Raw genomic sequence first — 26,876 nt, forward strand, 5'->3', positions numbered from 1 at the left:
TGAGCTCATGCACACAAAAACATTCCATAAAGGCCAACAAACACACAGGGTACAAAGCGGTTACATTAATGTACTGTCAAAGAAATGCGTTACTTTCTTCAAGCTTCGGGTACAACTGTCATGTTTTTTGAGTCCCCAGTGAGTGGACTGCAAATAGCACATAATGTAAAATAGGGCTGTCGCGATAAACCGACGACAAATATTGTGATTTATGCACAGCTTTTGAGTGAACTACGGGAAAAAGCTGCTGCATCCGAAAGCCAGAGGGCGCTCACGTGCGGAAACTCCAAATACGCACTGCAGAAGAAGACCATAACACGTTCTATGCCTATGGACATCTTTTTATCAATGTTACTCAAGCCTCATCAGGTATTTTTATGATAATAAAGTATATTTATAATGATCATGTTTGACGGGTGTTGCTTTTTCAAATGCACATTATAAGCGACTCAAACTCGCACTGCTTTTAGATCGAGCAGCATTTCCTACTGATCCCAGAGCCGTGCTTCACGGACAAGCTACGCATTAAAAAAATATCGACACATTGCATATCGCAGCCAGCTCGATTTCAATAGGATTTAACTGTTAGTGGTATCGCGATAAATTATCATGCAGCCCTAATGTAAAACCACACTGACACCAGGCAGCATAGCCAAAGGATGAGAACGGATAATGGTGTTTATGCATTTAAAACAGCTGGATAAGGTGCAAAATAGAAGACATCTTTTTCTTATTTTTGGTGTGCCATCTCGAAGGTGGCATGGGACACAATGCATATGCAACACATGAACACTATTTGTTACAGACAATTTGGCCAATGAGTAGTTTATATTAATAATATGGAAATAAAACAAAGTTTCTTTAGAAGTCAAGATGTTGTTTTAGTCTTTTGCAACAGTGTTATTAAATTATCCATTTAATCCAGATTATAGACGGTTTCATCTGACACATGCGCCTAGCCAGAAGTTAACTTCCGGTCTATGTTTGGTTATTATATAACAATTGATTTTATATCCATTTAGATTAATATGAATTTATATGAATATGAATTTCATAGTATATTTTGTAATAAATTACATTAAAACTACTCAACAGTTATTGCTTCTTTGCGCAGATCTATACGCTTGTTTATGTTGTTGCTGCTAAAACCGTCTATACTGAAAGCTTCGGGGACTTTTCTCAGCAAATCATGATATATGGATTTAATTGTAATTGTGCATTAAATCTCCATGTAATTCTAATGTTGCATAACTAATTAAATTACACATTTTATTTGACTGACAAACTGACAACACAATCTAATGAAAAGTGTCACCAGCATACTTCAAATATTGGAAATTTGGAAAACATACAACCAAAACACAAAAAACAGAGTCTTCCTCTAAGCTAGTGTGGCCATCCACTGAAAAGTCAACAAAAAAGGGTGATGATGCAAAGTACACACTTCAATTATCATGACATTTCCATATTATTTAAATACAGTGCTGTGAAAGAGTATCCCTTATGCAATTCTTTATTACTGCCTATTTAGAGAACCAACCAGTCAACATACACTCATCTTAGCCATCAGTGTTGGGTAAATTACTCTGAAAAAGTAATTAAATACTAGTTACTAATTACATATTCAATAGTGTAATTAGATTACAGTACAAATTACTCTCTCCAAAAAGTATTTCATTACTTAGCACTAATTACTTTCTATATCCTATCAACCTTGATTAGAAGTGATTCAAGGATAGACATGAAACCGCTTATTTAATTCATTTAAATAATTAATAAATAACTACATAAATTATTCTTATTAACTGACCAAAGTATACAAATGTGAGAAAGATACATTAAAGCATACATTTTAAAGTTCGACTTATAATTTTGATGTCATTTCCACTATGGAATATATTACACAGTATTTAGTTCAATTACATCAGAAGTAACTGTAATTAAATTACAGAAAATAAGAGTAATCCCTTACTTTACTTTTTCATGGGGAAAGTAATTAAATTACAGTAACTAATTACTTAGGAACTAGTTACACCCAACACTGTTAGCCATGTGAAAAAGTAAACATCTAATATCAAACTAAATACAAAGTATATAGTTTTATAAAGCAGATGGGATTTCCTTTGCTTATCCGTTCATAGAATATCATTTCACAAAAGAAACACATTTGGTTAGAGGATGGCACTAGCAATGCCAAGGTCATGAGTTCGATCCCAGGGGATTGCACATAGTCAGAAACAAATGTATAATACAATGCAATGTAAGTCGCTTTGGATAAAAGGGTCTGCCAAATGCATAAATGTAATGTGTTCGTCCTGTTAAGCAGTCCTATCCACCATACGCATTTTAAGTCTCTTTCTTTTTGTTGAGTCATTAACACTGATCTAACTGAGGCTTGATGTGTCTACACAGTTCTTGTGAACTGCCCCGCCTCCCTCCCAAACCGAAACTAGAAAAGACACAATAAATATCAAATTTGTGTGAACTATTTTTTAAACAGAAGTTAGGGGGTTCAGTTACAAGAAAGCTGATCTGGCCACTGATAGTTTTACCGGCTGTAACAGTTTTCCAAGCTCTCTAGGCTCTCTACCAGGAGACTCTGTGAGCACAGGACACACATTCATTGCTGTTAGGTAATAACCTTTCTTTCATTCTCTCTCTATAAAAAATCTTTAATGGCTCTTTGTGAGCGAGATGCCTGCATGCGTACGCATGCAGAAAAGACACACCCATAAATGTGTCGCTACTATAAATAGGCCCTGAGAATGGTCTACAAAAGCTGAATTCCATCACTAACAGAAATAAAAGAACGCATGAATTCCCGCGTACAATCTGGAAACTTAAGCTACTAATGAGAGAAGTATCTACAGCTACAGACTTCCTTTCAGCATGACACAGGAAGAGTACAGTCAGTGGTCCAGTTCAGAGGTCATTTCAATAGGAAGAGATGAGATTTCTCACAAGGAAGACACACAAAGACATCCTGCTTCTTTTATTATAAGCTAGTGTATGGCTAAAGGGGGTCACGTCATGAGAATATTTGACATTTCTCTTGATCTTTTACAATAATGGGGTTTGATTTAGTCATGCTGCTTACATATAACGTATACAGTATACTACTTCACAGCAGCATTGTGTATAATATATGCAGTGACACTTTAATATGATCAAGAAATCTTACAACAGACTTGTGAACATGAAATTTGATAATAATTAAAGTAATGGCAAAGAAAGTCTGGAAATCTATACTAATATTTCAGTTTAATTTTATTTATATGGCACTTTTCATGTATAAATCTGTAAGGGGGCGTTGTTTACACAAAACATTAAACAGATCAAAAGATGAATAAAATGATTGACCAAATAATAATATATAGTATAAAGTACATAAAAATTATATACATATGTGGAAATACACACAAAAATGTGCAAAACCGATTTCATACTGAAACAAAGCCATAAAAAGCCATTTTGAATAAAAATGAAAGGATTAATTTGATTGATCATGTCAAGATTTTTGTGCGGAGTATTGTGTATGATACGACTTCTTTGATCTTAACAAGCACAGGATTAAACACTCATTAGTAAATGCAAATCACTCATCTATAAACGTGGTAGGGGAGAACCGGGACGAAAGTAACGCAGGCCAAAAGTAACAAAGCGATTTTCTCAGAGCCCTGACTACATTTGTAAGCCTTGACGTTGCTACCGAATATCACGTGATTTCGTCATCGTTTCCCACAGTAAGGTCCGGAAAACATTTTTCGAGCACGGTTGTGTTTCTCGTTTCATGTGTCACAGTAATGATAAATCTACAGGTTATTTAGTGCTGTAACACATCCTGAAGTTTGCCTTGTCAGAGTTTTTCAGTATAAAAGTAATTTGGGTTTAAATGTCAGGAGTTCCTGTCAGGACTTTTGTCCCGCTTCTTATGTTATTATTAGTGATGCACGATATTGGATTTTTGGCGATATCCGATATGCCGATAATTTCCACCTCAATTAAGCTGATACCGATATATGCCGTCTATCCACCGGGCATTTTTACACCGGTGTATCCGCTGCGTGTCCGCTTTGGGTGCCTGAATTTGGTTATAGGCCTACTCTCCTTGACTGCTATAAAACAAAGGCAAGCAGTAATTATTATTATTAGTGTTAAGGCTGTAGGTTAACTTTTTTTGCACATACCACTGGTGCTAGAAAGGTTTAACGTTTGGTAGCACAGGCCAAACTGTAGGAGCATAAATCGTCTGTTGTCATCATTAAAAAAAATATGCAAGTACAAGTTCATTATGAATAGACAGGTAACTGACAAAAGACATTAATGTTACATACAGATGAATAAATTAGGGCCGTATCATTTTTAGATTACCTAAATTTGTTTGAATATTTCTCAGTTGTGTATTTTTCCTTTTTAACTATACAATAGTGGTATATTTGTCCACATAAATTACTGTAGTAGTATATTATAATAAACTGCAGTAAAATTCTTAGATAATATAGTACTTTTGAACTTCACTATAGTATACAGTGTTTATCAATTCACTACAAGGGCACTACAATTTTCAAAAACAAATACTATAGTACACCACAGTATTTTTTGTCTGAGTGTTCAATTTAACGAGACTTTTATTTTGACTGGTCTTCGGTAAGACGCTTGTTTGCAGATAGCTTCACTCAAACACTAAAACGCTCGTAAAATAAACTCTCAGAGCAACTCTGACTGGAGATGAAGTTCATGTGTTCACATCCTCATACAGTGTAGACGCAGATAAAATACTCGACCATCACTCGTGTTGTATGTTAAACAGTGCACATAATTCACGCAGAACAGCTAGATGACATTTAAATAACAGGATTCCGCGTCCGCATGTAGTTATATGGATATTGGCCATTGATTATTGTCACACACAACAAGCACCACCACGACAAACGCACTACACACAAACACACAGCTCTGTCTAATGCACATATTCTTATTATTCTACATATATGTCGCACTGTTGTTATTTTTTTTCAAGTTACTTGTCCAGTCGGGCAAGTAAAATTATCTCTCACTTGCCCATACAAAACATTCACTTGTCCCGGACAAGCGTTAATGTCGAGCCCTGCTTTTCACAATTTAAAATGATGATAAACGAAATAATTTTAAAACATTTGGAAAATGAATTTGGTGAATATTAATTAAAGAAGCAAGAGCATAGGTGTCTTATGGAGACTACAAAACGGCAGTGTGCAGAGACGAAAGTCACAGGGCGGCGCGTTGCATATTCTGCACGCTTGAGCTCAAGTTCAAAGTCTACTCCCGATGGACGATGGGCAGGATTCAACTTTATTTTTACTCTGTGTTTTAGTTAAAAACATTAATCAATAAATAGGCAGTGCGTGGCTGACGGGCGCAGAGTTGGATTTCTTTGCGCACTCAGTTAATGTAAGAATGTGCTGCTTTTACAAGCATGATTTAATTACAGCTTCCTATCGTCGAGGCATATCGGCATTATTTTCTTTATCGGGCCGATGCCGATAATTAATTTATAAGCCATTATCTGCCAATAATATCGGCGTGCCGATAATATCGTGCATCCCTAGTTATTATTTAGCTACGTTATGCTAATTTAATTTTCATTAGGGATACACGATAAATTATCGGCCGATAAATGGCCATTTTTAATGTTATCGGTATCGGCCGATAATAAAATTTAGGCCGATATATATTATAGCCGATAAATTATGAATCATTTCCTCTGGTTGAACCACTTCAGCTGCACGCTGCTCACAGTTAAAATCCAGTGCAGTACTGTCTTTCTGTAATAATGTTTCACTTACTGTTATTAGCAAAACATTGTTGGTTTAGTATGTAGATATTTATGAAGGTGTAAAAAGCATATTGTTTGAAGCCGAGGTAGACTTGTGGCTATTGAGAACACCTTTCTGGATTGCTCTGGAGGAACATCTTTAATTTGTTTAAATAAACATTAAACCAGAAAAGTTTAAAAGTTAAAGAATCTTTAATTAGTGTAAAGTAGGCTTGGTACATGATTTTCAGGGGAAAAAATTATTTTCAGTCTTTCAGAATTTTATATTAATATTTAGATACTGTATATCGGCCAATAAATAGGTTATCGGCTTCCCAAGTTTAAGAATTATCGGTTATCGGCCAAAAATGACATATTGGTGCATCCCTATTTTTCATATTGTTTATACTGTTAAAATGTTTTATAAAATGCATTGATTAAAATAATTCAAGTTTGCACTATTGGTTTACTTTTGAAACATTAGATAAAACTAAAATAAAAAATTAAATGTGATTTAATATTTTTTTGCAAAGACAAAAAACAAAATGTGTTTGCAGTCACATATTAACAAGGTCATAGTCAAGTATATTTAATAAAAACAAGAGTAACAAATCTAGCTTATCTTCAAAGTGAAATTATACAGAAGTCGTTGTACAAAATACCATCTGTTATTGATCACACTTGTGAGTTACTGACCACAGCAAAAATATATCTCGATCTGAAAAATTATCTTTTAAAAATTTTTTTTTAAATGGTACTTCCGTCCCTGCTCTCCCCTATCAACTGAATGTCACTCAACAAGTCAACTGCATTTTTTCCCCAGAGATTGGCTCTGGAGCCTTGAGCCGTCTTGCAGCTACAGACCACAAACAGCCACTTCCTCACTCAAACAACTTCAAAGGCCAAGTTCTGTATGGTTATTCAACCAATCAAAACACAGCAGAGAGTAAAGGGGTTGAGAGTTTGGAGTGAGTCAATACTGTATCACCAGCATGTGCACATCTACATCTAAGAGCAGCAGTTATGAAAGAGAGGTGTACGACAGAACTCTTTTCATTCTAAAGTTCACTTTTTTATAACAAATAATATTTTGAACAAAGGTTATGTAAAATGGTAACCTATAATATGGTATATTAATTAATGAATTAAATGTTTGAACATTTGGTGTGCCCTACTGCTATACAACATGCATGCACTTTAGACCTGCCATGCACTGAACCGTGTATAATACATCTTGTGCTTGTGTCTGCAGACATGATGAGCTTTCCTGTAGCTCTGTGGTTAGAGCGTGGCGTTAGCAATCATGGGTTCGATCCCAGGGATTGCACATACACAGAAACAAATGTATAGTATAATGCAATGTAAGTCGCTTTGGATAAAAGCATCTGCCAAATGCATAAATGTAAATGAGCAAAGAATAGGCAAATGAGTGGTGGACCTCATCTGACTAGACTGAAATATCCAGGGGAAAAGAACGCACAGACATGCCTATCTGTGTATTACACTCAGTGTTTCTTGTTTTCTTGTTTATGTTAATAACAACAAAAACAAAACATTTATAATTCGATCTACTGTACTTAAGAGGGATACTTCACCCAAAAATGAAAATTCTGTCATCATTTACTCACATTCGAGTTGTCCCAAATCTGTATAAATGTCTTTGTTCTGATGAACACACAGAAAGATATTTGGAAGAATGCTTATAACCGGACAGATTTTGCCCCCCCCCATTGACTACCATAGTAGGAAAAAATACAATGGTAGTCAAAAGTGCCCCAGAACTGCTGTCCTACATTCTTCAAAATATCTTCTTTTGTGTTCAACAGAACAAAGAAATTTATACTGATTTGGAACAAATCGAAGGTGAGTAAATGATGACAGAATTTTCATTTTTGGGTGAAGTATCCCTTTGGGGCTAGGCGATACAGCCCAAATTTTGAAGACAATCAATATGTTTCAAAATAATTAAGTTGACTTTTTTATTACCCCAGTTAAAAAAGGCTTGATTTGGATAGAGAATTCAAATGTATTTTTATTAAATGAAATACAAATGCACGTTTATTAAATTAACACTTGTGATGAGTAAAGGAGTGAAATTGTTTGTTGGTGCCGTCTTTGACACATTCACATCAAATTCATCTTAATTTTAACAAGATTCTGATATTCTGTATTCAGTGCAAATATTTCAAAAATATCTAATATTCAATATAATCCCCAGCCCTCAATCTAAACATTTCATGAAAGCAACAGAGTTTAAAATACTGAGGTTGCTGTCCATGTATACATGTCCCTCGAACCATATAGTCTTGAAAAGGTGACAATAACAGTAGGAGAAAGGTGAAAGCCCTGGCACAAGCGACAAAGAGTGAAAGTGTTTTACAGTGCGGACTGGCCAAATGTTCCATTACACGCTCAACTGCAGCACTGGAATTCAATGCATCATGACCTCTGGCATCAGGTGGCTCAAACTCTCACACACTTAACAGGAAACTTCCGTCTAAAACCCACTCACCATTAAACACCCTTATAAATGCTTTTAGTTTTGCTACTTTGTGGATCTACTACTTGGGTCTTTTTATCTAGTTGGCTGATTTAACTGTTGACATATCATGCTTATCTTGGATTAGTTTTGATCATTTTGTTACCGATCAAACAGATAACCATGATCCCAAACAGTGTTTATGCTACACTTCAGCTATGACATTACTTTAATGGCATCTGCAAACAAAAAATGCAAGACGTTTTCTCAGACCTTTCGATTACTTTTATTAAAGATCTTTTTTGATGTTACAAAACTGCATTACGTAAACAAATATGTTAGTTCACATTAAATGGTAAGGAACAATACTTCTACAGCATTTAGTAATCTTAATCAATGCTTATTTAAACATTTATGAATAATTTTTTTACAGTTCTTATTAACTAACATTAACTTAAATTACTAAAAGATGTAAAATATATTGCTCTGTTTTAGTTCTTGTTAATGAAATGTATTAAGTCAGTTCTCGTCAATGTCACACATTTGCTTATTTCATTAACTGAATCTTCTTAATTTCCGCAACCTTTCTTCGCTTTCCATGTACCCCACTGTAAATTGTGATAGCAGTCAGAGCTTTTTAAGTGTGCATTACAGTAAATGTCCTAAAAGCTCAATTTCTGGGGCCGCTGTAAGCATTTAGGCTAGAGGAAATAGTCGTTGTAACATCTCTAATTTCCCAAACTTTGCAGAGGGACCGTGGCATTAGAATGGGTTATAGTTTTAAAAAAGTTACACCAGCACAGTGTTAAAACAGTGGTCTTTCATTTACTTCCTTCAGCTTTCCACTTTAGCGTGTGACAATGGACTTAGTGTGCGCTTGTTTCATTGGTATCACAGCTGTGACCCAGGAGCCAAGAGACCCTGCACAGTGTTCCTGTGATTCATGAGAAAAATCAACAAATACATAATTCATTGATTCATCTCACTCACTCCCACATATTCCCAAATAAATTGTTGGATGAAGCAACAGCTAGCCCTTAGATATCCAAACCAAACATGCATCAAAGAAACAAATAAAGACTGACTGGTCAACCAGGTATATATAAAAATGCTGACTAAGACATTTTCAAGCCAATTGGAGGCATCCATTTTTCTGGGAAAAGCACCTGTAAAGGGTACAAGGGAGGAAAAGTGTGGGTAATGAAGGGCGGGGTGGACAAACACAGGGGCGTGAGCTCTTTCCTGTCCAAACAAGGGAGAGGTTGTGTCTAGTATGAGAGTGTATGAAAGTTGCCCTAAAGCAGATCTTATAATAAGCAATGACACCATCTTATCTTACCGTCTAATTATACCTCTCACCAGAAGCGAGTAAGTAAAGTGTTGTCTGTCGGGAGATTCATTCAGATGCCGTATGCAATACTACTGTATAGGCACTCAAGATTAATATGAGATTGGCAGAAACTGCCTGTGATACACAATAGAGTTGGGCCGATAGACGATGACATCATTCATTGCCGATGGCTGACAGCCATTACGATGTTGGGCCGGCATCGTGACGCAATTTTCGTCATCAGGAGGGTCCGCGGTCGTCCGCACATCCCATCCGCGTACGCATACAGCACATTCCCAAGACAAATGTTGACAGCCGAGTCCACAGTATAACATTCTGCGCATGTGTACGAGCTCGTCCATTCATGCTTATCTGCAGTTGAGTATGATTTGGAAGCTGCACGACGCGTGTGTGCGCAAGACGTAGACGGATGTAGAATGTGAACGCAAACAGTGAATCGCAGTAATGCGTTCACGTTGTGTGCGTGTAAACTTGTCAATGACGACCATAACTGTGCACATCAGTGCCACGTGTGTTGCGTCCAAATATACCCGGTTGGGGTATATCAGTTTGCTATCTGCTAAAACATTAAATCACTGCGACCAAAACACATTTTGTGACTAGTTTTCAAGACAGCATGATTTTTTTTCACAAGTACTCGCACATGTACATTTACATTTATGCATTTGGCAGACGCTTTTATCTAAAGAGACTTACATTGCATTATACTATACATTAATTGTTTCTGAGTATGTGCAATCCCTGGGATCGAACCCATGACCTTGGCGTTGCTAGCGCCATGCTCCACTGAGCTACAGGAAAACTATTTTTATTTTTAAAAACAACGTTCAAATTATTACAAGAACCGATCGATTCGCTTTACAGAATTACATTTGTGTTGGATATATGTGCTTTTAGAACTCTTGAAGGAATAGCAGCCATTCCCATCCATTATATGAAGCACAGAGGGCTACAGATTCACATAAGAATCTCCTTTATTGTTCTGCTCAAGAACAAATGTTACCAACATCTTGGATGGCCTAGGGTTGAGCAAATAAACAGCTAATTTTATTTTTAGGATTAACTATCGCTTTAAGTCACTTTTATTAAATGCCACAGACCGTTTCATCGGACACACACACGCCTGACCCACAGTTAACTTCCGGTTTGTGTTTGGCTAGTGTCTAATAATATAACTATTTATATTTTATTTAATTTATGTTCATATTTTATTTTACTGTATAATAATTGTATTATGTAAACGATTTGTTGAATTTTGTTGTATATTCGTTTTATTAAATAAACAATTTGTTTAATGGGTCCTGTATTTGGTAGCATTTAAACAAACCGTTTGGTACATTGACATCTAGCGGTCGAACTTGGTATCGGTGTCTAAATTCAAATTATTGGAGAGACAAGTTTATCCAAGTAACGGTTCTTCTCGGTTTCTTTTGATTGTTATCAGAAATAATCTACGGGCATTATTGTTTGTGAACGTGTACAGGAAGTTCAGTTAGGGTCAGAAAAATGCACATGCGCAGTAACGTTTGTTTATGTTGTTATGAAACAGTCTAAAAACATTACTGGTGTGCATCTTGAGACAAAACAATGGAAATGACATATTTTATGATATGTCAGGGCAACTTGTTTTCAGTTAAGACAGCTCAAACTTTCACATTAGTCTGGGACTAGTTTTAAGTCTGTGAAACCGGGCATAAGTGTTATTTTAACACATTTCTGTGTTGTCTATACCTGAACACAAAATGTTTTTAAATGGAAGTTTTACAAAGTCCATGTCTTGTAAGTAATGTATCTTAGTAATTGTTTTCCTTTTTTATTATACTTGTCTTGTGTCATGTTGATGTCTTACACTGCGAGCTTGAGGGAAACAGAATTTAAATTCTCACTATGTCCTGTACATATAGTAGAATTGATTGACAATAAAAAAAAAAACTAAAAATGCTAAGTTAATGCACAGTGTACTTATACTGTGCAAAAAAACAATGCCTTCAGTTGCCTTTAGATATGTTTGACATCCAAAGAAAAACCTCTGGACGAGCTTTATTTTACATCTAAAACATCTACTAAAGATTCACCATTATGGCCTCTACATTTAATTTAACTAACTGAACTGAATTGTACTGAAACAGTTAAAAAATATATTTTTTATAGGCAGTATAATGCATCCTCTGTTTTATTACCATGTTTCAAGTTTCATTCATCGTACAGATGGCCACCTGTACACACACACACTCACAGATGAGGGGTGTCTCTACCTCACTCCAACAACATATTTAAGACTGCCTGCAGCACAACAGGAAATTGCATGAAAGCGTTTTTTGTAATAAGAGGAACCATTTTCTGCTTTTATTAAAATTTCACAAAAAGCATTTGGACAGACTAGAAACCTTCACCACAACTGATATTTCACAGTCATTTCTCAGCCAAACTTGGTTAAGCCCTTCAGAACTAGTCTGCCCACTGTCATAACGGTGTAAGTTGTAGCTTGTAGCCAACACCCCTTGGCAGTAGTTTGTATTGAGTGTGGTGCTGTTGTATTTCGCCTCAGTTTTACCACTATGTGATTTTTTTGCTCTTGGCCTTGGAGGAGCATTTTGTGGTGCTGTTGTATTTCGTAACACAGTTTTAGGGCTGCACGATAATTTATCGCGATACCACTAAATCCTATTGTAATCGAGCTGGCTGCAATATGCAATGTGCTGATTTTTTTAATGCGTAGCTTGTCCGTGAAGCACGTCTCTGGGATCAGTAGGAAATGCTGCTCGATCTAAAAGCGAGTCGCTTATAATGTGCATTTGAAAAAGCAACACCCGTCAAACATGATCATTATAAATATACTTTATTATCATACAAATACCTGATGAGGCTTGAGTAACAGTGATAAAAAGATGTCCATAGGCATTTCCTAGATTCTAGAACGTGTTAGGGTACGATCACACAGAACGCGCTTTTCATGTTCGAAAACGTGAGGCGCGCCTCTATGGAAGTATTTCAATGCCATTAGTCTTTGAAGCAAAAAAGCATGTTGAATTACCACTAATCAAAAATAAAGCTGTTGCATTACCAGTGCTTGCATTTTTAGAGTCTGCAATTCAATATGGTTGTATATTTAAGCTGTGAATATTTCAAATTGAAACATTTCACGCACAATTTCACCGTTAAAAAGTTCAATAATCAAAATTCGCCTTTTAAATTTCACTTAAAAAATTCAACTTGTTATAAAATACAACCTTTAATTTTCGACAGACAATTTTCAGTCCATATTATTTCGGTTTAAAAATTCGCTTCCACAAATTCAGTGGTTCAAATTCGACTTGAAATTCAAAGTTTCACATCCGGGAATCCCAGGAGAAGCAATAGAGCGCCGATTCTGCCAATGCATGATCTCTACCTGCTGCCTGACCGCTTCACCAGCAGGTGGTGCAAGTCGCTTCTCTCCAAAGCAAGAAATGCAGATACTTTTTATATGTTTGCAGCACAGTCCACTCATCTGCTCGATTAAGTGAATTTATTTGATCTCATAGATCTCTTATGCATCATCAACATCAGAAATTTTAGGTTTCCTGCTCTGGCTCGAAGGAATTAAGTTATTTTTTACTTCAGCACATCGTGTTCACATAAATACTATGCATCATCAGCATTTACAGGACATGTATTGTGTTTGAAGCGGTCAAATAACTGAGATCTCAACTATCTCTAACTTTCCTGTAGCTCAGTGGTAAGCACATTGGTACGATTTACGATTGGTAAAAGCACATTCTTTATAAATTACCAGAGACCCGATGCCATATCGGACCTGTGCCCAAGGCATATTTTGTCAACGTTTTAGACCCGAAGCCGCTGGGACACACGAGGACCTCTCTAACATACACCTCAACGCAAGTCAGTTTGCATGGCCTAGCAGTGAAAAATATAAGTCAAATTCAAGTCGAATTTGAACCACTGAATTTGTGGAAGCGAATTTTTAAACCGAAATAATGGACTGAAAATTGTCTGTCGAAAATTAAAGGTTGTATTTTATAACACGTTGAATTTTTTAAGTGAAATTTAAAAGGCAAATTTTGATTATTGAACTTTTTAACGGTGAAATTGTGCGTGAAATGTTTCAATTTGAAATATTCACAGCTTAAATATACAACCATATTGAATTGCAGACTCTAAAAATGCAAGCACTGGTAATGCAACAGCTTTATTTTTTATTAGTGGTAATTCAACATGCTTTTTTGCTTCAAAGACTAATGGCATTGAAATACTTCCATACGCCTCGCGCGCAGCGTTTTTTTTTGTATGTTGCTAGGTAACCCGAAACAGCCACAACAAGTTTCTCCTCCATGTCTCCAGGCGTTCCAAGCATTGCGACAAGGGAAACCTCGCCTCTCCACTCATCCGATTGGACAATGGAAAAAAGTACACATGACGTCAGGCGCTTTTCTGCTCAGAGTTGAGTGTTTTTCAACTTAAAACACGAGGCGCTGCAGGCGGCAGAAACGCGAGGCGCCCGGCGCGCATAAGCAGCGCGCAAAACGCTCCCTGCCAACTGAAAACAATTCAAAAGAGGCACGTCTCACCGCAAAAGACGCGTTCTGTCTGATGATCAGACCCTTATGGTCTTCTTCTGCAGTGCGTATTTGCACGAGTTTCCGCACGAGAGCGCCCTCTGGCTTTCGGATGCAGCAGCATTTTCCCGTACTTCACTCAAAAGCTGTGCATAAATCACGTGATATTTATCGTCGATTTATCGTGACAGCCCTAGTTTTAGGTCTACAACAAATCCTCAGTTTATTCAGTTAAGCCAAAAAAGGTCTGCTCTAAATATGTGTTCCAAATATGAATGCATGATCTAAATATAGCTCTCAAGGAAAACTGAAAGTGACATGAAACTGAAATATTTTATGTACACATTGTATTTGTATCTCCATCAATACAAACTACTGCCATGTGGTGTTGGCTACAAGCTACAACTTACACCGTTATGACAGTGGGTAAAACTCTAGTTTGAAACGGACCAGTTCTGAAGGGCCAACCAAGTTTTCTCACATCCAGCCAGTGTGAACACTAATTATAGCAGCGGTGAACCCTAACGTCTCATAGAAAACTGGTGACTGGTGAGACATACACACCATTGCCCATCTTTGCACAATCCTCTCTTACAGATCTAAAATAAACAGCAAGCAAAAGAAAAGGATCCCGACCATAACACTTCAATAAGGATTGTGAATGACCATTTCGAAGACCTCATGATTCAAGAAGATTTGCTGAGGACTACCGACTTGAGTCTTTGAGAAGACCCCAAAGGCAAGCATTCTCACTGCCATCATTTTCAACTCTTCAAAATCATTTTCACACGCTAGCTTGCAGGAAAAATTGGATTGGTTAATATAGGACTTAAAATACCTCTAGAGAGCGAAACGTCAGCATACCAGAGACACGCTGGACCACATTCCCCAACAGCGCTCCATTAAACAGAATTATAAAAACAGAGAAACCAAAAATGAGTGACCCACCAAAAGGTAATGCATTGTTAACTTAGCCAAACTGTAACCTTTTTCTTCAACCAATCAAATTCAAAGCAGATATGACGTGTGCATATTATTCAAAAATCTCTATATCATAAAACAGGCAAATAGCATTGTGGGTAGGAGGGTCAACAACCCAAAAAAGTACAAAACTGGAAATACAGAAGATAACAGGTATTGAATTTGTATTGCATTGCTAAGAGACCCGTGCGTCCGATATCGCGAAAATGAGTATGAGTCACGAGTAGTATGTCCGAAACCTCAGTATGCACAAAACAGTAGGCGAGAAATACCCGGATGGTCTACTGCGGCCGTCAGCCAAGATTTTTGAGTGTGAATCAGATGGACACTTCTCTATTCCATGATGCAACGGGAGCTGAGCAACAGTCACATTTCAAAATGTAATCAAATTTTAAATGCAAGTCATTTTAAATGCAAGTACAAATTAATGAATTTCTCGTGAACAAATGATGCTTGTACCGACGCCTAAGTACAGGTTGATGTTAATACGTCATAGGTCAAAGAGCATACGGGTCACATGACAATAAAACATGGCGGATGTACCCAACAGTACGAAATCTATTCTTACTACCCCCACACATACTATATAGAACGAACTGTTTTAACACTCGACTCGGTAGGTACTTCATTTAACAGCACGTACTGTCATAGTATGCGATTTCGGATGCAGCGAACCACTATTCCCTTAAGCAGCATATTCACATACAATACTGCCTTTTATGATGTAAAGCACGCAGTGGTATAAAAACAAAACGAACAACAAACGCCTTTTAAAAATATCCCCGCAGTGGTATTCTTACAAAAAAAAACTGACACGCCATCATTTGCCTTGTGACGTTGCATGTAAACCTGTAAAATTCCCTTCATATCAGAGTCTGGTGTGCTTCAATATCACGGCATGCTCCATGCATTCCAGCTTTACTGAGTCAAGCCTGAGGGTAAACTCTGTCAGCCCGAAAAGACCTGAGAATGAAACTCTCGTCCTCCAGGCAAAGGCCTGATGGATGACGTTTAGCATAGCGATGATGCTGAGGATTTCACCTTCAGATGACATATCAGGACAAATGACGACAGACTTGAGAAAGTCCTGTGAAAGCACAATGCATAGTATAGATTTCGCTTTTACTTTATCAGCCCGCTATACATACAGTACGGTTTCTCTCTCCCACTATGTCACACACTCATTCCCTCAAACACGCAGACACCGGAACCAGTCTCTATGACAACCCCATGTTGCCACAGCTACAGAGTGAGATACTGAAATCAACAGGGACTGACTCACTTCCTCTCGCACTACTGATGTGTCTGTGTGTGCATGTAATGAGTGTACCGGCAGACCAGAAAAAAACTAAGTTAAGTTAAAGCACAGCACAAACTAATAATGGCAAACCAAAGGACAGGAGAATAATAGAAGCGCTAAGCACAGGATAAGTACTTTTAGAAGTCATTTCCTCACTTACAAAGGCAAGGCTTGCTAAGACAAAATCGCTATTACTTCTGATTGTGGTTAGGAATTTGAACACACCCCTAAATGACTCTTTTGCGAACTCAAATCATGCGGCTTGTTGAGGAGAGGTGCGCCATCGCTTCTCTAAATGTTTGGACTAATGATGTTAAAAGGTAATAAAAGATTTAGAAAATCGCTCTGACGGACCTTGCCGGGACATGCAGGAAGACTTCAATCACGTGAAAAGTAATCCTGTCAGGGACACTAAACAGACCTGAAGCTGCAGTAAGCTGCATTTTAACAGAACCACTCTGAAGTAACAGCATCATAAACTAAAATAGTTGTCTTCTAGACACAGCAGAAAAAGAAAGTATTTGCATCATTTGCATTATAACTGATCCATTCTGAACAGTTAAAACAAACTGTGCTTTTATGAACTGAGACAGCCTTCAAGAAAAGACGTGGTATTTCCCATTGAAGAAGAACAAAATAGGATGTGTGATCTATACGGGTTGAAAAAAGAGATCTTACCTTTTAGCCTCCTCCAGGTGGCACAGGTATTCATAAGCCATGTTCTGCTGTCTGCGCTCATCCATCTCCTCGGCCGTGAGTCGCTCCACGCCATCCAAAACAGCTAAAATAAAAAAGGCAGACATCTTAAAAATGGGAAAACACATCAAAGAGCCCTCAACGATCATTTATAATGTGTTAGTGATTCAACTATTCCACCAAACAGTTTCACATATTCATGCTAATTTTATAATACATAACTTGTCATGACTGTCTGACCTTTAGCGTCCTTAAGATTTGTGATTATTCCACATACTGAAATCATTTATGGTGCAGCTTAATGTCATGGAAAAAGAGGAAAACTCTATTTATTACTGCAAATAGCCGCACAAAATCCAGACAGAAGAAAAAACAAGAACACTTTGGAATAAAACACCTTCGTCTGACAGCTCTGGGATGATCTATATGGCAGAGATCATTTTTTAACAGTTCTAATCTCAGACAATCTTTAGAGTTATGCAGTAACATTTCAATATAATCTAAATTATAGTAATCCACTTTATGTGGGTCAAGCACATGTGGGACTGTTTAACACATGGTTGGACACCCATCATTAAGTAAATAAATCCGCCTGCAAATCTAGTCTCATTGACAGGGCTTATGCTCCTTCACTCTTAAAATGCTTTGTTTTTAAACACAGTTGTTATGGGAAAAAAACTTTTCTCTGAAGAATCACAGGTCTATTTAAAGAGTGGGCTAGCCCCGGAAAAAACGTAATATTATTGTTCAAATTAAATTATGCTGCCATAATAATGCATTTCTACATTTAAATTAATTGTATGTAACTGTCATCATTTATTCACCTCATGTCATTCCAAAACTGTATATGACTTTATTCTGTGGAACGCAAAAGAAGATGTGCAATAAGGGGGCCAATGCTGTTCAGTTACCAACATTCTTCAAAATATCTTCTTTTGTGTAATGTTTACTGCAAGCTCATACAGGTTTGGAATGACATGAGGTTAAGTAAACGATGAAAGACTTTTAATTTTGGTGTGAATTTTCCCTTAAAATTATAATAGCCTGAACGCTATAAGAATCTTCAACCTTCCAACAAACTCCCAGAGAAAACAGCTGATGTTGGGGTGTTCAGACATGCAGCACAAGAAACTGAAGAGGTTCCCTCCTTGTGGAAAATCGAAATGTTTTGTATGACAAAACAAGCGGACTGACGGCACTTTTCCATTGCATTTACAGAAAATTTAATAGAAAACTTAAGTCTGGCAGGCTTCAGTCAGTGAAGCAGGCACTTTCTGTTAGGAACAGAAACAGTTAACAGCCTTCCCGCTTGCAAAGTCCCTCCAGAAATAACATATGTGGGATTCACGTACATTGGGAAACAATGAAACAAGATTAGGACGCTCTTTTAGCGCTTGAATTAAAATTTACGTTTGCCCTTCTTTGGGGTGTTTATAATGATGCTGGGCGTTGTGCTTGAAATGTTGCCTGTTTATAATGTGTATACAATAATAATATATAGAGTGCATTCTTGACGGCTAGAAGGTACATTTTTATTTGATGAATAATAATGAGGATATTTAAATAATCAGGCTCTCTGTGCCTAACTTTTAGACAGCAGCTTGCCAGCTGTTTCATGCTTAAATTCTAAACTAAACTAACACAGTGGTCTTTAGCAGAGTTGGGGAAAAAACACAGAGCATAACAAGTTACTTTGTGTACAATTACAACAGAAATGATGCATGTTTAGTTGTTCAATAAAACTTGTCCAGTTTCTCGCTCGGGTCTGTGCCACATACATCAGATGTATAATGCGGAAGTTGTAAACCATGCCGATTACATCCATGCATGACACTAAACTTATAAAAACTGATCACCAACTGCTTTATAAATCCACTGTATGGCACTGACTTGAAATGAAGCACTCGCATAAATGAAACGAAGAGTCTTCTAGCATTTCACACGTAGGTACTTTCTATGAAGGTGAAAGGCAAGGCAAGGCAAGGTAAGTTAGATCAACCCAGAGAAAACGTATAAAGTTAAACACTTACAGCCATATCGAGGTCGGAAACCATCTGCCTCGTCAGAAGTTGACATGTTCTCAAAAAGTTATGGTGCTTTATTTCCCTTTAAGTTTACGATGCTGATTTGTATCCTTTATTTTTAGATTTTGATAAGGCACATCGGGCCGCCTTCTTTCTCTGTTGCACAGTCTCGGCGACTTTTTTTTCTTGAAAACCTACTGATGTCATGGGCGTGTTCCTTCCTAAATCCTGAAGTATGCGTTTCAGGAAACACCCATTTCACAAGTATCACTTCAAAACACTGACTGCGACTGCAGTGCCCTCTGCTGTGCATAGCCTGGCAAAGCACTCCCGGCACCAAACTTCCTCTAGTAAATTTAAGGTAGTTTATTAAGGTTGTATATTGTTAATGTGGATTTTTTTATTTGTGTTGCCTTATTTATGTATTTTAAGAGAGGCCATATTTTTATAGATATGGATCAGGCACACACAAATATCTTTGTTGGGAAAAAACAGGAATATTGTCCCTATTTTTTGGCAAGGGGTCTGTTTTATCTTATTCTAATGTACATTTTACTACATCTAACACGGCAATAGATTTTGTGTAGAAAATGGGGAGGGAGTAATTATCCAGCATTAATTATTGAACATGCTCATTTTGACTTTGCATAATTGTTCTTTGCAGTAGCTGACCTAATATAATCCATAAAACTAAGTTAGGGAGGGGCTTATGAGTTTATAAAATAGACAGTGGCCATGTTAAATAGCCAGTAAGTTATCCAACCCTTCAGACCTCCTGTGTGTCCAGTAATTGTTGACACCAGGCAGCTCGCACAACTCTGAACCATGGAGAACTCAGGAATACTGATAGGACTGATGATAGTTGGGCTCTTTGCGGTCATATCGAGTGGAGAAGTTTCCCAGGAACTATCCTCAGATAACACACAACTGTCCCAACAGGATGTTCAGACAGATTTTGTGAGTATTTGCAAGATAAAGTGTACTGTGGTTTCAATGTTTTGTTGTTTATTGGTAATGTGATTTTTGTTAATGTGGGTTATACATATATACTGTATGTTGCCAATTAGATGTAAACCAGACATTTTTTTTGCTGAAAAACTGGTTAAAATTTGCTTACGGATTCTACCTTTTGCATAGTTTGATGCTATGGGAGCACTTTTGGGAAGATACGCACCATCAACAGAAAAACGTGGCATTCCACAGGTACATCATTTCTCATCTTTTTGTTAACTTTATTTTCATTTATTATAAATAATTACATATTGGTCCATATTAAATTATTTCTCCCTTTCTTTAGTGTGCTGTGGGGTCTCGCTGTGCAATGAGAATGGGTGCACGCTTTGGGAAACTTTGGGAATGTGGCGGAGGATCTAACTGTAACTCATTCCTCCTGAAATGCATCTGAATCACTATATATAAGTAGCAGTCTTTGCACTCCCTGAAGATTTTGTACTTTTTTTAAGCTGTACATCCATGCCATTGGTGAGCTACAGCAGGTAGAGTGGAAATGCATTTGCAAATTCCTCTACAAAATTTATGAGCATTCTTTGAAACTCTATTTACATGAGCATGTAACAAAGCATGATTTTTATCTGTGTGTTAAGGACATGAATGGTTGTCTTGTGTGTCAAATAAACATGACGATTCTAGCTCAGTTTCTTGTCTTCTTGGATCAACTGCTTATCTTTCAACAAATCAGAGAAACTGACATTAATTTAACGATTTGCTAACTTTAGTATATTTTAAACTTTTTAGACTAAACACTTGTTCGTTCAGAAATTGAGTATGTATTTTTTTTAATGAATGGCACTTATTCGTCCATATAGGTATGATGGCTTAGCAGCTATTTGAAGTGGTTTCCAGTGTACTGAACCCTGTTATATCACTTCACAAGATGCCAGATAAACTTTAGATTTATATATCTAAATGCTTGTTTCTATTGGAGTACCAAGTGCAGTGCTGTGTCTCTCAAGATTAATGTTAGTTCATCAACGCATCCATGATTATAGTCTCTCTTGAGGATTTTACAACCCAATGGTGCAGTAGTTAACTCACTCAGTGTGATCTAGGCCCTCATTCTATTGATCTTGAGGAAAACTGATTTCCCATGTCTACAGTTAGCAGTAACTTGAGCCAAAACAAATAAAGAAATTATCCTTAACACAAGAATAACAAACAAAACTCAATTTTTAAGGCTTTGTGATTAGGAATAGCTAACTCAATAGAGGCCACACAATATATATCCTTCTATCCTTCTGAGGTATAATAAAAGTATATTGGCAGAAAGCAAAAAAAAAACATTTTAAATATTTTACGAGGGAATTTTTGCACACATTAAACAACAACATTAAGGCACGGTTTCACAGACACGGTTTATCTTAAGCCAGGACTGTTCCTTAGTTGAATTAAGATATTTCTGTCGCTTTTATAAAAAATACCTTAGAAAAATACATTACTGGTGTGCATCTTGAGACAAAACAATGGCACTGATATATTTTAAGATATTTCTGGGCAAGTTATATTCAGTTAAGACAGGTCACACATTCATTTTAGTCTGGGACTAGCTTTAAGCCTTGTCTGTGAAACAGGGCCTATAGTTAGGATTAAAAACAGCCAAATGTAGAATAATGCACTTATTGGTTTGATTATTATAGGAGACCCATGGTTGTGAATAAGAAATGCTTGTATAAAATGCCAACATTTGTGAGATAGGCCTGTCTTAATATGAACCTTAAGTGCTGATGAATGATTAAAGATGATGAAATATTCCTTAATGCCAGACGTCCCCTATTATTACATTCATCACTGTGTTTACAAATGCACCCGCTTTGTGACTTACATCAAGCTCTGTAACAAGATGGCAGTCTGAATGTTTCCCCTGAGAAAAAGCATTGTCAATATATTGGTGGTTGAGAGTACAACTGTGTAGTCCATTTCTTGAGGTAGGTGAGTTTATTATTCCCTTGAGATATACAGTGGTACATTATTTAGGTGTCCTATATCAAACACACACTTTGCTTGTAATGGCCCCAGAATAAATATGTTTAACTTCATAAGTCATAGGGCCAAACCGCTGAATTATTTAGCGTCTAAATGAACACGAATAAAATTACAGTACCTTACTCTATATCTGGTTTTCTCTGCCTGCATTCAACTTGCTGCACTCTTGTGTTATTCTGTACTTTAATTTCCAACAACAGCCAAAAGCACATTGTTTTATATCATATCAGCACCACATTGTGTCGAAGCACATTCTCACACCAAATTGCATTGTGACAATAGTGCATTGGATACTAAAGGTCTTTATTTTTGTAAGTACAAATCAGAGTTTTTTAGGTTGTATGGTAAGAGCCTATTTCAATCATTGTATTCAAAGGAATTACGGGATCTTTAAGAATTATTTTAAGAGAAATTAAATACATACATTACTAATGATTAATTGCATGTCTGTATTTTCTGGACTGCTGAACTAATACAATGTGTACCATACAGGCATGTTATTAATTTGCTATCCTTAATTAACTCTACAGAAATTTAAACCAATTCAAGATAAATAGCCCTATATTACAGAATTCATAATCACTCCATTAACAACTTAATCACTTATTTTTGTTAGTCACCCAATATCTGAGAAGAAATAAAACTTCATTGTGCACCCGTCTGCTTAGCCCATTTGAAAGAAATGGTTATGCGTTATATAAACGCGAAAAATGTCTTGCATCATTTAACCTGATGTCATTTCAAACTTGCATGACTTTTTTCTTCTGCAGAACACGATAGAAAGATATTGTGAACAATGCTGGTAACAAAACAACACTGGCCCCCATTAACTTCCACTGTATGGCCACAAAGACATTTATTAAAATATCTTCTTTTCCACATTGTCGCTGTCCTTCTGAAACCTTGTATGTCCAAATTCACTGTTTTTCAGGAAATGGAAAAAAACAGTTTTTTTAATGATTACATGCTGTGTTGTCCAAATTGACAAGCACTTTTAAATACTTTTCATTGGTTAGATATTTGAAAACCCAATGACAAACATAAAGAGTGATTAATAATAATGATTTATGGCAAAAATAAAAATCACAAAATATAGAGATACGAGGTGTCAGAAGGACAGCAGCGATATACAAGTTTTGAATGACTGGAGGGTGAATAATTGATGACAGAACTATTATTTGTGGGTGAACTATCACTTTTAATGAAGGTTCGTTTAGGGTTGTCATTTCAATTGAGCACTAGAGGGCATTGTTTACCGATTATGAACATGATTACTCACGACAAAGATCCTCTTTTCTCTTGTCTAATTTCATTTACAAGGTTTAAAAGGTCTATACCCACACGTTCATGCCCAAAGACATTACAAAGCCCCATAAGATTCTAATAAGTGACTCTAATATTTAATAACATTTGTCTTGAGCACAAGAGAAGCTATACTCCAAATAACTTCAAATGATAAAGCCTCAATCCTCAAAATCAATATGTCATTAAACTGAAGCACAAGAGGTGCGGCGTTCAAGCACAAGGATAACACAACTGAAGCCAATGTTTTTCCAATGTTTCAAGTTTTCAATAGGCCTGGAGGAAAATTGTTAGTGAGAGAATGAGCGTGTCATTAGATCTCCAATAATCAGCTGCTCATTTCTTTAATTATGTATGCCATGTAATTATGCTTCTGTGGTGCTTGTGAAGAAGGATGGCAAAATAAACCAACATGCCTCTTTTTCAAATACGCTTTGATGGAAACTCAATTTAGTGATGTAGAGCACATTGGTTGACACTGGTGTGATGAATAAATGAACAGCCTCTGCGAGTCACTCAGACATTTCCGTGCGGTCCATCTGCAGGCTGATTAACTTTCACTCATCAATGTATCCTGTTTATATCCTCCAGATCCTCTCTGCCCTGTGACAAGCTGACCAGACCAACACCAGACATGATCTCATTTTATCATGGCTTCTCTGAAGACAATACATGTTTTGTGGTTTCTGAGATTTGTGTTATATAAATAAGTTAAATTTAGGTGTTTATTTATTTAAAGTGCTAAGAAAACACTGCTACAGTGTAGACCTTCGTATGTAACCAGACAACCTCCTGCATGCGTCATATTGTAGAGAGCTAATTCAGAAAACCTCTGAATTTGTTTGTTAATAATTGCATTTAATGGAAAGGAAACCTATAGAAAAATCCATAGAAACCTTTAAAAGATTTATGTGACAATAAGTTTTTGACACTGCTGTCTTCCGCAGGAAAGGTGAGATCACAGAAATCACTTTCTTTGCATTGCTGGGCTTTTCCTGTCCTCCTCAGCTGGCTGTGTTTTGTTTGTGTTAGCCTAAAGATGTAAGGCGTTTGGCTAAAAAAGGATTTGAAGAGAGTGGGTGGAGTGGAAGCGGAGACGTTAAGCATTATTATAAAGGTTAACACCACACACAGAAGTGCTATACAGTGCAATTAGATAGATAAGCAACTCCTCATCAGAATAAATAAAGCTTTGTAGGCAGGCAAATGTTGAGGCAGATTTTTTAGAAACCCCTAATTACCTCACAGTGACGCACAACATCTCAGACTGCAGACCCCAGTGTGCAGACAGCCTTTCCAGATACTCCTATTTCACTGATGATTTTGCCCCAAGCAGAAATGAGTGGACTGAAAAGCATTGCTGCAGATCAACTCAAATTCGACTCTTTGGTATAAATGCAACCAATGCAATATGCATGTGACATTGTCACTTAATAATAGTTGATTTTAAAACACAAACGTCAATTCCATTACAAAAGATGTTAGTGCTGGTGATGCTTCAAAGGTTTCTTTGCTCTTTTGAGGCATTAGGAGTAAAGATGTGAGGATTTAATTATTAATCAACTTTAACAGGAAGCATGAAAAGACATTGAAAGAGACATGAGTGCAGCTGACAGCACGATTCCCAGCAAAATCTCGAAGAACAGAATGTCGCACTGCGTATGGTACATTTTACTGTGCTCTCCAGACATTTGCTTTTCATTTTCTTTCATATGACAGGCCAGAATTTCACTTTGCAATCAAACAATTTAGGTCACATCTGTTCCATCAGTTATTCTCTTATTTTTTATTCTTTCCAGAATCACATGCAAACAGCTCTGTCACATAGAAAGCACAGATTACATTTTACTACAAAGCACCTACATTTTAATGCAAAATTTTATACAGCACATAACTGTATACATGACAAATTGTTGCTACATGGGAAAAAACGTCTTCTACAACTTTACAATAGCAGCATTGTAACTTTGTAATTAATCAGAGATTAACCATTTTATTTTAAGTTTTGTGTGGGGTGGAATACAGCACTTCAGAAAAAAAGAAAGGAATCACTTTTGTATTTAGTCAGCATCTCTACATGTTTTGCTGTCATTTCAGCCCACTGTTTGTTAAACTTCAACAAAAACAAACCTTAAAGGGATACTTCACCCAAAAATGAAAATTCTGTAATCATTTACTCACCTTCGAGTAGCTCCAAATCTGTATAAATTACTTTGTTCTGATGAACACAGAGAAAGATAATCGGAAGAATGCTTATAACCAGATTTTGCCCCCCATTGACTGTAAATGGAAAAATTTAAATAGTAGTCAAAGAACTGCTCCAGAACTGTTTGCTGTCCTACATTCTTCAAAATGTCTTCTTTTGTGTTCAATAGAACAATAAAATAATGAAGTAATTTTTCCTACAAGGGAGTCAATGGGGGCGAGATCTGTTTGGTTATAAGCATTCTTCCAAATATCTTTCTCTGTGTTCATCAGAACAAAGAAATGTACACAGATTTGGAACAACTCGAAGGCGAGTAAATGATGACAGAAGTTTCATTTTTGGGTGCAAGTATCCCTGAGTGACATAAACATCATTCAACACACCATTCGACATCAATGTGATGAGAATGATAAGCAGTCTTTTTCAATCCAATATTCATTTTTAAACTGTTTCAAGATCTGAAAACATAAAAAATTTGACCAGTTTATCTCACTTCAATTTTCTGCACATAAATCTGTTCAGAATTTAGGGGTAATGTTGTCAGTAATTCACATAGTGAAACAAAATATGACTGTTTATTTAAATACATGCCAATACATAGTAAATTTAGAAAAACTGAAAATATTTTTGTGGTGGTCTCTTCATTTTTTTCCACACCAAAAAAATATACATACACGTAAAGGACACATTTCTGCCGTTATATGTACTACATGTGCATGTTCTGACTATAGGAAGTTTGTTTAATTTTTCACCTCTTTTATAGGCTTTGAAAGAGTTTAAGAAAGTGATCAAGAAATGAAAGAGAATACAAAAAATTACCTTGATACGTGATTCCTACATTTTTACATTTTTTTTATTTTATAATCTGTTTTGCCCCACTCTTCTAGAATCAGTGTTAGTTTACAATGTAGAATTTCACAAAACCCTGCTGACACAGTCATCTGCATTCTCATCTCTGATCATAACTTCATGGCAATGCTTTCCTTGTCACGACTTTCGTGGTGGAAGAACCCAAGCGCAGGCAACGGTAGTGAAGGGGTAAACAGATATATTTATTTAATACAAAACAGAACAGAAACACCCACAATGGGGGAAAACAGAACTAAGAAATATAAATAAAACAAAAGACTTCCCACGAGGGGGCAAAACAAAAACAAGACAAATAAACTAAACTCAAGAACACGACA

At 36.6% G+C, this 26,876-nt stretch overlaps 2 protein-coding genes across 2 annotated transcripts in view; one reads left to right on the plus strand and one right to left on the minus strand.

The window, feature by feature from the left end:
• iqgap1 (IQ motif containing GTPase activating protein 1) overlaps positions 1-19,375 on the minus strand; it is a 39,965-nt gene extending 20,590 nt beyond the window's left edge. Inside the window, exons 1-2 of the mRNA XM_057336497.1 lie at positions 19,188-19,375; positions 17,140-17,242 (exon numbers count right to left, since the gene is read on the minus strand). Coding sequence (XP_057192480.1) covers positions 17,140-17,242; positions 19,188-19,233 — 149 coding nt within the window. The 5' untranslated portion in view covers positions 19,234-19,375. The remainder of the gene's footprint in view (positions 1-17,139; positions 17,243-19,187) is intronic.
• Positions 19,376-19,946: 571 nt separating this feature from the next.
• On the plus strand, positions 19,947-20,779 carry cartl (cocaine- and amphetamine-regulated transcript-like). The gene is made up of 3 exons (XM_057362333.1): positions 19,947-20,138; positions 20,319-20,384; positions 20,479-20,779. Exons 1-3 carry the CDS (start codon positions 20,007-20,009, stop codon positions 20,584-20,586), a joined length of 306 nt encoding a protein of 101 aa, XP_057218316.1. The 5' UTR covers positions 19,947-20,006; the 3' UTR covers positions 20,587-20,779.
• The last annotated feature ends 6,097 nt before the right edge of the window (positions 20,780-26,876 follow it).

The sequence above is a fragment of the Triplophysa rosa genome, linkage group LG1, assembly GCF_024868665.1.
Source record: "Triplophysa rosa linkage group LG1, Trosa_1v2, whole genome shotgun sequence".
NCBI classification, from domain to species: Eukaryota; Metazoa; Chordata; class Actinopteri; order Cypriniformes; family Nemacheilidae; genus Triplophysa; species Triplophysa rosa.